The 10,819-nt window shown below is 37.1% G+C and overlaps 2 protein-coding genes across 4 annotated transcripts in view; one reads left to right on the top strand and one right to left on the bottom strand.

Annotated features, from left to right (window-relative positions):
• Nucleotides 1-1,733: 1,733 nt before the first annotated feature.
• On the top strand, nucleotides 1,734-3,752 carry LOC108759127 (E3 ubiquitin-protein ligase TM129). 3 transcript variants are annotated; one of them, XM_018504421.1, is made up of 7 exons: nucleotides 1,734-1,926; nucleotides 2,085-2,342; nucleotides 2,431-2,680; nucleotides 2,782-2,971; nucleotides 3,038-3,232; nucleotides 3,335-3,480; nucleotides 3,570-3,752. In XM_018504421.1, exons 1-7 carry the CDS (start codon nucleotides 1,830-1,832, stop codon nucleotides 3,691-3,693), a joined length of 1,260 nt encoding a protein of 419 aa, XP_018359923.1. In that variant the 5' UTR covers nucleotides 1,734-1,829; the 3' UTR covers nucleotides 3,694-3,752. The 3 variants fall into 3 exon arrangements, with proteins under 3 accessions (XP_018359923.1, XP_018359925.1, XP_018359924.1); XM_018504423.1 differs by having other exon boundaries at nucleotides 1,845-1,971; XM_018504422.1 differs by having other exon boundaries at nucleotides 1,845-2,007.
• A 297-nt stretch (nucleotides 3,753-4,049) lies between these two features.
• RpII140 (RNA polymerase II subunit RpII140) overlaps nucleotides 4,050-10,819 on the bottom strand; it is an 8,543-nt gene continuing 1,773 nt past the window's right edge. Inside the window, exons 2-7 of the mRNA XM_018504443.1 lie at nucleotides 8,298-10,233; nucleotides 7,675-7,897; nucleotides 7,123-7,584; nucleotides 6,665-7,007; nucleotides 6,340-6,598; nucleotides 4,050-4,439 (exon numbers count right to left, since the gene is read on the bottom strand). Of these exons, the coding sequence (XP_018359945.1) occupies nucleotides 4,154-4,439; nucleotides 6,340-6,598; nucleotides 6,665-7,007; nucleotides 7,123-7,584; nucleotides 7,675-7,897; nucleotides 8,298-10,233 (3,509 nt within the window). The 3' untranslated portion in view covers nucleotides 4,050-4,153. The remainder of the gene's footprint in view (nucleotides 4,440-6,339; nucleotides 6,599-6,664; nucleotides 7,008-7,122; nucleotides 7,585-7,674; nucleotides 7,898-8,297; nucleotides 10,234-10,819) is intronic.

The raw sequence follows: 10,819 nt of genomic DNA, 5'->3' as shown, positions 1-10,819 counted from the left end.
TTTTTTTAAGAATATCATAATTGCGAACATTTTGTCATATAATAATCATAATAGTATTAATAACAAGATTAACAAGTAGTTTTAAAATTTATAATAAATACATTCAACAAATGAACATAAGGCCGGAATCAAACTATACATTGAAGAATGAGATTGAAGATTGAAAGATTCCATGGAAAAGAAGAATATTGATTGGTTGATTCCTTTATGCACTATGCATTATGCGTTATGCAAGAGTGTGTGCTGCGGCCTTTAGAATATCCTGTATCCTGAATAACGTAGGAGGCAGTTACGGCGAGATAATGGTAGAGTCCTTGTAATGAGAGTCAAGACATAAGACCGGAAGGACGCCATTGCTGGGCACCAGCCGGAAACAGCATAAATAATGCGTAGCACAAACAAACGTATTCGGGCCTGTTTGTACAACTACACCATGAAACAGTTGCTCACACCAATTCACAGATTCACTAACTCATCGAAAGCGCCTAGAAATGGCGGCGACCAATCACGAGGGCGTCGCCCCTCATGTCTTGACTCTCATTATAGGGACTCTAGATAATGAGTGCATTCAGTACTACAACCGCTCACTGAGCGCTCAGTGAGCTCTTATATCTAATTGGTGTATATTTTTAGATCTAATGGAATATGCCAATCAAATACAAGAGCTCACTGAGCATTCAGTGAGCGGTTGTAGTACTGGGGATCGATTCTGTATCTTGAAACGAGGTGAAAATTACAAAAGCGAGTGAATTTACTAGAATACTGATAATTTCATTGGTCAACACCTAGTAAATTTGCTCACTTTTGTAATTTTCACCTTGATTGAAGATACAGAATCGACCCCCTGAATACACCCATTGAAATCTAGTTTTTCCCCCCACTCTAATTTCAGCTATACTGACGGGAGTGGGGAAAATATCTAGGGCTACGTTCCAAAACTTCCTTTTCGAGGAAAATTTTACTCGAAGTAAATAGTACACGTAACGTATACTATAGCGTATAGAGTAAAATCTTCCTCGGAGAAGAAGCTTTGGAACGTAGCCTAGATATGCATATCTCCGTGAAATCGCAGCTTTCTTTTAGATCATCCAATAGCACTCACGGATCCGCTCCGTACAGTTGAGTCTTCTTCGTGAGAGAGCCGCCGAGAACGGGTGTGTATGGTGACTGTGCGGAAATAAAGAGATCTGTAACAAAGTCGTGAAGATTGTTCACGAGATTCCTCCTCCCCTCTAATATCCTGACACCTTGCTGTCGCGGGAAGTAAACGCGGCTGCTAAAACTAAAACTCGAAAGAGCTTTACAGCTTCAGCTGAACGTAATTCTTAAAAAATGCTATGGCCCGTATTCAGAACGCGCTTACAACTGCTTATGCTGGATTCACCCTGCATCCGATTTGCGTCGTACAACGCTCTGCAAACCAATCAGAAAACAGGATTCCGATGATATGAAGCAAAATCCATCGGAATCTTGTTTTCTGATTGGTTGCAGAGCGCCGTAAGACGCAAATCGGATCCAGTGTGAATCCAGCATTACTACGCTACGATGTTAGCGTGCTAACATACTATTAGCGTTTTCGGCCCGGCCAGGTTTGCACCAACCTGGGTTGGATTAATGGCGTTTTGTGCTCTCCTATTGGTAGAGCGGGTGACGTCAACCAATAGGAAAGATTAATCCAACCAAGATTGGTGCAAACCCGATCGGGCCGAAAACGCTATATAATTTACGTTACGCATACTATAGAATTTTAGAGATAAAAACGCGCTTTTATCAAGAAAAGCGCGTTCTGATTACGGGTCCATAAGTTCGGTATAACTCGTCTAACCTATATGAATCTTGATGGATCTGTGATTGCTGATGGAGTTTCAATAAATAAACAGATACATCCACTGTCAACATCAAGGTTGAAATTGCATTGCGACCTAGGTTAGATCTCGGGTTTCGTGATTTGTAACAGTTTCTGGTCTGCAAGTATGCTATAAGAAGGAATCTACAGTTATATTGAATGTAACCTGTCACAACATTATTATATTTTGACAAGAAACAGCTGAGTGGAATAAAGTAACTTAACGAAATTATTTTAGATCGCTATTTCTATTACACTGCAGACAAACGGGAATCTCTCTTTTTAAATGAAAAAATGTCAGCTCTACTCTTTTATACTTTATTTTATTTTCTGATGTCCGGATGTATCATCTATCCACCTACAGAATTTGTCTCAGCAGGATTAACCGTTAAAGATGTCTTCGCGAATTGGCTTGGTAGTGAAAATGAATTTTTCATACAGTATCACATCAGGAGAAGTGTAGCCACGTTACTTCTACACTCTGCACTGCCTTTAGGTAATAGACACGTTTTTCTCTAATTATATCCAGTCATCTGCTTTCATCACTTTTACAAACATTTACGGCATACGATTTTTTCGTACAGGCTATGTTCTAGGACTGCTTTTCTTCAACCACATAGATCCTGGAAAACTGTTGTTAGTCGATGGAAATTATATTGGGCCATTGATTGTTCTTTGTGTCATCATTGCTCCGCTTTACATCCTGAATAAAGTTCTTGAATGGTCTGCACATGATTGGACAACACATCCAATAGCGCAAAATCTATCTGTGTATAGTAATAATAATACACCATGGACGGCTGTTGCTTCGGATATTAATACAGAATATCGAAGGTTCATTCAAAAATAGCTAGCTTATACTTAGGAATTTAAATCACACGCATACATGTTGTAAGTACACTTAGTATTTATACTAAAATAAAATTTTATTTTAGAATAGATAAAATTGTTATTGTCACAAATAGCGTAACTCGTGTCGTAGCGACGGATAATTGGATCATTAAAATCACGCCTTATAAATTGCAAGTGGCGCATCAAAGTGACGCGACTTTAGTCGTGAATAAGAGCGACGTCCATTTCATGTCGCCGACAACGAGAGATCAAGTTCAGTTTATCAATATACAGGTATAACGATAATTCATAAATCACTTCCAATTGTACTGAATCAGTGATCCATGTATTGTTTTCTAGGTAAAACCTATGCGAGCTATGGCACAGGAGTTTGACATAAGATTAAATGCATTGGATTTCAAGGATTTGCAGGATAAGGTTTCACGGCCGATTGCTATACTGCACAATATAACGTTCCATAGAACCTTACTTGATAGATTTATTGATATTTTTAAAGAAGAGGTCAATAAAAACCCATTCTATGATACTGCCGAGGTAAATATCAAGTAACATACTGCCATAACCTCAATTATCAACAATTATTTTGTTTTTTTCTCTAATTGGTTTGCCTTCAATTATTAATTTGTACTTATATAGGAGTTAAATCAATGTATTGGATGTATGCAAGCGTTGTCGAATGTAAAATTAAATAGATTATGCAGCAGTGCTGATACTAGAGATCTTGACGATTGCACGACGTGTTATTGCCGTCCAATGTGGTGTATAGAATGTATGGCGAAATGGTTGGTACCTTTTACTGTTATTATTCTTGATTATTTTTAAGTTAAATTATGTATTCAGATATTTTTAATTATCATTATTACTTGAACAGGTTTGCCTCGAGACAAGACGAGAATGCACCAGAAACGTGGCTGTCCTCCAAATGTACCTGTCCTCTCTGCAGAGCACGATTCTGTGTTTTAGATGTGTGTCTTGTAAGAAATCCTAGCAATTAATATCAAAATAATAGGCATTATTTTGAACTGTTCTTATGAAATAATTCTTGTTTGTACCAATTTTAATACAATTGTTAAAAGAATAATATCTAAGATTCATTTAAATGAATATTTTTTTACGTGAGTTACATGTATTGTTCTTATAAAAAATTCACTCATTACATACAACTTAATGGATAAGTCAACTTTTGTGAGATTAATAAGTAGAATAAAAATCAATTTACTTTATTATCACAAAAAATTGATAAACATCAAATATTATGAAGTTTAACATATTATAAAGATACATACAAAGATTACTATTTTAATAATAATAAATATCTGCTGAGGCAGTAATTTATGAAAAGTTATTTACCGATTTATCTCACGTTTCATTGCATAACAACACTGTGTGCTTTTGTATATACAATGATAACTCGACAATATATATTTTACATAAAATAAATTATTTACAGAAAACTTAAAGTGTCATGAGTCTAGGTGCGATATTCATTGCCATTAGTTCCTGGAAAAGTAACTTCGCCGCATACGGCAGTCTAATTTGTGCAATTTGCGTCTTGTTTTTACAACCTTTGCATTCGAAAGTATTATTCCGCAAATTTGCTATAGCAATTAAACCACAGAAATTACATATGTGAATTCTATATGGATCCGATACTTCGAACAAACGTTCTCGTAGAAATTGCGCTGCGCCGTGAGAAATTTGGCAATCTCGTTCCATCTCTCCGAAACGAAGTCCACCATCCCTAAATAAATATACAAGCATATGTATAGTATGTATGTATGTATGTATGTATGTATGTATGTATGTATGTATGTATATATATATATATATGTATGTATATATATGTGTATGTATCAGGGTTGGGGGTAAGTTAAAGTTAACAGCCTTGAAAATTTAACTTACTAAGGACATGTCATAACTGGAACCAATTTGATTCTCCTTGAAATAAGTTATTAAACACAAAAATATAAGAGACACGTATTTTTTTATACACTAACTCATTACACCCTTTTGGAAAAAAAAAACCGTATTTCTCTTTCGAACCGAATATCGTCGAAAGTATGAAAGATGGAAAATTTTTTATCAAAAATATTTAATGAAAAAAAATTTTATTATAGTATTTTAAAAAGTTCTCGAGATAAACTACGAGAATATGTACTAAAAAATGGAGATTTGTTTTAAAAATTCTAAATGACCTTGACACTCAAGGTTAAACTAATGGTACCATTTTATGTCCCCCTCGAAATCACAAAATTTTTGTCTGAAATATTTTTCGATTTAACGCAGTATTTCTAAAATATTTGAGTGGAATTTTTTAAATGGAATATTCTGTACAATGGTTTAAATAAGGCCAATTGCAAACTACGTTTAGATAGTAACCATTTCTTTCCGCGGAAGCGTCCCGTTTGACCACGTTACGATTGACTACAACTACTCGTAGCGGCCGGTACCTAGTTTTTCTGTTGTACGAGCACTGTGAGTCAATCGCAAAGTGATCAAATGGACCCACTCATTACTTGTGAGTAATTAGTAAGTGTTCATCAGTCAGGGACCCGGACCGAACCGAAATCGGAACCGAAAACCATTTCGGAACCTTTTTTTTTAGTGAACCGAAACCGAAACCGTACCCAAATTTTGTATAGTTTATAATACCGAAACCGTAACCAAACTGGTAAAATTTTATGGTTTTTTTCAGTTTTTTTCCGGTTCTTTTTTCAATTCTTAATTGTTAATCTTTATCCTTGTTCTTAATCTTCGTTCTGCCCGTTCCTTCGTTCAAATCACCAATATGGCAATATTCAATCCAGTATTACCATCACCACCTCTCTTAATAAACAGAATGTAAATACCTCCAACACCTCATATGATATAAGAAATCTGGCGGGATAGCGAAACATATTTAATGTAAACTTTTTTTAAGATACTAGCATTTCTTTTATTTAGATCTTCCTCACCAACATGTTGCAAGAATTTATTCTAAGTCATGAAATTCAAGAATATATATGTAGACTTTATATAATAAGTAAGATCTATCCATAAGAAATAAGTTGTAAGAAACGACTGAGAAAAATATGCCTAAAATAATGTTTACGTAATTTTTATTCAGAGTCACGTGATCAATTGACGCCTCTTTTCGACTAGGCTTTCTAGATTGAACGGATGAACACGTTCCCTCCCTCCCTCCGCCCCCCTCTCTCTCCCTCTCCTCTTCCTCTCCCTCCCATCTCCCTCCCCCTCTCCTCTCCTTCTCTTCCTTCTTTTTAATAAAAAAAATTTAAGGAATAAATAAAATTAAGTACCGAAAAGAACCGTTAAAAAACTTTTTATTAAACTGGAACCGGAACCGAATCGAAAAAACCTTTCGGTCTGGGTCCCTGTCATCAGTGTTCACTAACACTACCGCACGCGCAACTCATGCACATGTGGCCATTTAAACGTAGTCTGTAATTGGCCATATTTAAATCATTGTTATTTCAAAAATTATTGCTTAAAACAAAAATTTATAAATAATCTTTTTACTTAATTTTTCGAGAACTTTCTTGCTATAATATTTTGAGTCACGAATTTTGGGGTACCCTGTGTATGTGCGTGTATATATATGAAATAGTGTGACAAATTAAAGTAACAAGAATAACAATTACCTCGCTCGTCCCTCCATAGGTTGTCTAACTAAAATTTGTACAGGTCCTCTTGCTCTACTATGGATCTTGTCGTCTACCATATGCTTTAAACGTTGATAATACGTCGGTCCTAAAAAGACTTGCGCGTTGATCTTACGACCCGTATGTCCGTTATACATCACTTCATTCCCTCGCAAATGATAACCATATTCTTGCAAAAGCGTGGAAATCTTTTGCACATTCACAGCGTCATTAAACGGAGTAGCGTCACCAATCTCTCCTAAGAACGCATCAAATTTGTAAGCACACCTTGTTTTACTTAAACTTCAGTAAATTACCGTATTACCTTTATTGGCAGAAACTTTCCCTTGAATGCATTCAATCAAGTGACCAATAGTCATACGAGAAGGGATAGCGTGAGGATTGATAATAATGTCGGGTGTAAGACCTTCGGAAGAAAAAGGCATGTCTTCTTGTCTGTACTGAATTCCGCATGTACCCTTTTGTCCGTGACGCGATGCAAATTTGTCGCCGATTTGCGGAATACGTACACTGCGCACTCGGATCTTGCAGAATTTATATCCTTCGCTATTCAACGTCAACATCACCTGATCAACAATACCGGTCTCGCTGTTTCGCAAGAAAGTCGACGCGTCACGTTTCGTAAAACGTTTTGTTGTACTGTCCAGCTAAAAGATAAACAAAAAGAATTAAAATATTGCTATTGTTATCTTTTTTCTTCCTATTAATTAATTATTAATTAATAAAGTCTACTTGTTGAAGAATAATTAAAGGACATTTTACCTCGTCATCCGTCTCTGGTAAAGTTATCGTTTTTCCTATGATTACATCGTCACCAGATACTCGAATTCCAGGCGCAATGATCCCGTCATCGTCCAATTTGTCATATATAGCGTTGCGCATCCCTGAACAAGTTAAGCGCGAGGGTTTCTCGAATTGTTCCTCCTGATCGCCAATTTTCTTCGATTCAGATTCCTTATAAGAACGATAAAACACCGATCTGAAGAAACCCCTCTCAACGGCACTCGCATTCAGGATAACGCTATCCTCTTGATTGTATCCCGTGTAACACAGGATTGCAACAATGCTGTTAATGCCGGCCGGTAATTCACGAAATCTAAGATATTCCATAGATCTCGTTGTAACCAATGGTTTATGAGGATAATACAGTACATGAGCCAAAGTGTCCATGCGCACGTGAAAGTTTGTAATGTATACACCCATAGCTTGTTTACCCATAGCGCTCTGAAAAATGACAGCTTCTATGTACTGTATCTCGTAAAAAAGCATAAAAGTTTTTCAAAGAAAATGCAGACTAAAATATGCTGCTAATACCTGATAAGTGTTCCTAGGACTCTGATTATGATCGGGGAACGGTATAATGGAAGCGCACACACCTAAAATCATCGCTGGATGGATCTCGCAGTGCGTGTACGTCGTACAATATGCATACTCTTTCTCTTGTCTGAGATCATCGGGTGACATAGCTATCATAACAGTTTCTTCCTCCAGAGTATCTATATATTCCACTACTCCGCTACCTACCAATTCTTGCCACCTGTAACATTATACAAATCGGTCGTCGTAATATTTATAAAAGCAGACGACTTAGATTATCAATCAATATTTGAGACAGAATTTTTCATAACTTGAATTTTTTTTTTTCAAGATATGTTGTATTTAGTATATATTGTAATATTTTGATTTTACATTTATATTTATTTAATATATATTGTAATATTTTGATTTTACATTTATATTTATTTTTTTCTAATTATGGTTTTAACCGCATCAAGTTGTGTCTGCAATGTATATTATATTTACAGAAAAAATACTCTGTTATCTCACTCGCTTTAAAAGCTGCCGCTCTGCATATCAGATTTCTTACAAATAATTAAACAGACACCTTGCGTTATAAATTTTCTTACAGACAACTCAAAAGTAGATCGAGCGCTTACCCATCATTGTTGTAATCTCTTTCCTTCAACATGTTAATATGTCTTGTCTGTAGTAATAAATTTTGACCTTCCACTATGAGCAAAGGTCTGCTGATTCTGCCAGCATCCGTGTATATCCTTATCTCACGGTCTCTAATGTCGCGGACCATCGATACTTCCGACACGATAATATCCATCTGCCTTCTCAATTTGCGTAAAGTGGCCATCAATTGATCCGGATCTCGGTGGATGCCAACCCAACATCCGTTAACGAATATCTTCGTAGCATCGGCGATTGCGCTCGGTGCTATCTCTTCCAGATTCTCCATGGACCATTCCTCCAAGAATTCCAGAATAGGAGATGGCTGCGACCCAACGCTTATATACGCCATCAGGGCTAGATTTTTCACTAATCCTACAGCGGCACCCTCAGGAGTCTCCGCGGGGCAGAGCATACCCCATAACGTGTTGTGCAATTGACGTGGTTTGGCAAGTTTACCATCTCTTCCAATAGGCGAATTCACTCGTCTTAGATGCGACAGTGTCGATGCGAAGGTCAACCTATTCAATACCTGTGATACACCTGCTCTCGCCTGATGCGCCTTCTTTTGATCGCCCCAGTTACCCGTGGCAAGCGAGTATCTCAGACCGTCCGTTATAATTTTCGTCTTGATGGCCAGCTCGAGATTAAAGTCCTTCCCTCGATCTATGAACTTCTGTGCGTACAAACGTACCTCCTTCATTAGGTTTTTGAACAAACCTCGGAACAAAAATGCCAACAGAGGCCCGGCCAAGTCCAATCTTTTATTACCGTAATGATCGCGGTCGTCCAATTCCCTTCGTCCTAGAGATGCCGACAATAATCTATGGACCATGTAGCCAAGGAAATATGCCTTCTTGGTTTCACAGAAATCGCTTATGCCAACGTGAGGCAGCATTTCCTTTTGTAAGATTTCTCGGGCATATTTAATTCGCTTTTCCTTTGTTACTCCTGGCTTGGCGCCTCTAGTACCGATAAAATTCAAAGCGACGTTCTGTTCCTGTATGACAAAAGCTTCATCCAAGGATGGCTTCACCATTTCCATCATCTCGGGGTCGTCGAAATCGTAAATAATATGTTCGAGGATATCGCGATCAGCTACAAATCCGAGTGCTCGAAAAACCACCATTATGGGGATTTCCTGCTTGATGTAAGGAATAATGGCGATGATGCGTTGGCCTATAGCAGACTTTTTAATACTAGCACCGCTCTTGGCCATCATATTGATCCATAGAGTCGAAGTTGGACGGGAGCTGTGTTCCAAGCATGAGCGTATTTCTGCCTTGTAAGCATACTTACCATCTTTCATGCTGAATACGTAGACAGTATTTGTCGCCATTTTTTCCTGAGCTATAAGGACTTTCTCCGAACCATTAATAATAAAATATCCGCCGGGATCCAGCGGACATTCGTTCAATTCCGTCAAATCACGATCGGATAAGCCGGCAAGTAAACAATACTTTGATCTCAACATAATCGGAATTTTGCCTATAAATGTTTTTTGATGTTGCGTCTCAACTGGGTCTTCACCGTCCTTCTCGATCGTCTTAGTGATATCCACGTACAATGGCGCGGAATATGTTAAATTTCTCAATCTAGCTTCATTGGGCATCATAGGAGACGGTGCACCATCTTTTTCCCAATGGGTTGGCTTCGACAGGTAAATCTGCTCAAATTTCAACAAATGCTTCACAGGCTTTTCTATCTCGCCTGTGGTGTGCTGCGCCTCCGCCTGTAGTTCAATCTGTGGTGAATCCTCCACAATACGCTGAACGGACATTTCAATAAATTCATCGAAGCTATCCAGTTGTTGTCGTACAAGTCCTTTTTCATCAAAGTATGCGTTGATGAGAATCCAGCAGGCTTCTTGCCAAAGTTTTGACGAGATTTCTTCTTTATCTTCCTCATCATATTGATCTAGGATAGGTAAAAAAGCTTTTTATACATTTTTCTTTTTAATAAAGTAATAAATTGTGTAAGCAAAGAAAAAAAGTATTTTAATATTTCTTTTTCTTGCATGTGATCGACATATTCCGTTAGATATAGAAATATAGACCAAATAGGTACAAAAGTTCACTGAGCGCTCAATGAGCAGTCATAATTAGAGTCCAACCGAAATTTCAGTTTCGGTCAGTTTCGGTGGGTAAATCGAAACTGTACAAGTTGCAACGCGTCGGTGAGCGTTGAAAAAATAACTGTTTGATTTTAATTATTAACTCGTTGATTAAGTTTAAGACAATTTGAGTATAAACTTTGATATGATCCTAATAATAACTGTGATTTGATTTCTTTAAAAGTTGAGGATACAATATTATTGTATTATTATAATTAGATACTTTAATAAAATCTTATTTTTTAAAGAGTACATAAATTTGTCACGATTTCTGAAAATTGTACGATCTTTGTAAAATTAATCCAAATATGTCGATTTTGACTCTGGCCGAAAAAATGTGACTCCGGCTGAAAAAATGTGGCTTCTCTCTCTCTATCTCTCCCTCTTTCT

The sequence above is a fragment of the Trachymyrmex cornetzi genome, unplaced genomic scaffold, assembly GCF_001594075.2.
Source record: "Trachymyrmex cornetzi isolate Tcor2-1 unplaced genomic scaffold, Tcor1.1 scaffold169, whole genome shotgun sequence".
In the NCBI taxonomy this organism is placed as follows: Eukaryota; Metazoa; Arthropoda; class Insecta; order Hymenoptera; family Formicidae; genus Trachymyrmex; species Trachymyrmex cornetzi.
This window is presented reverse-complemented; position numbering and strand designations above follow the sequence as displayed.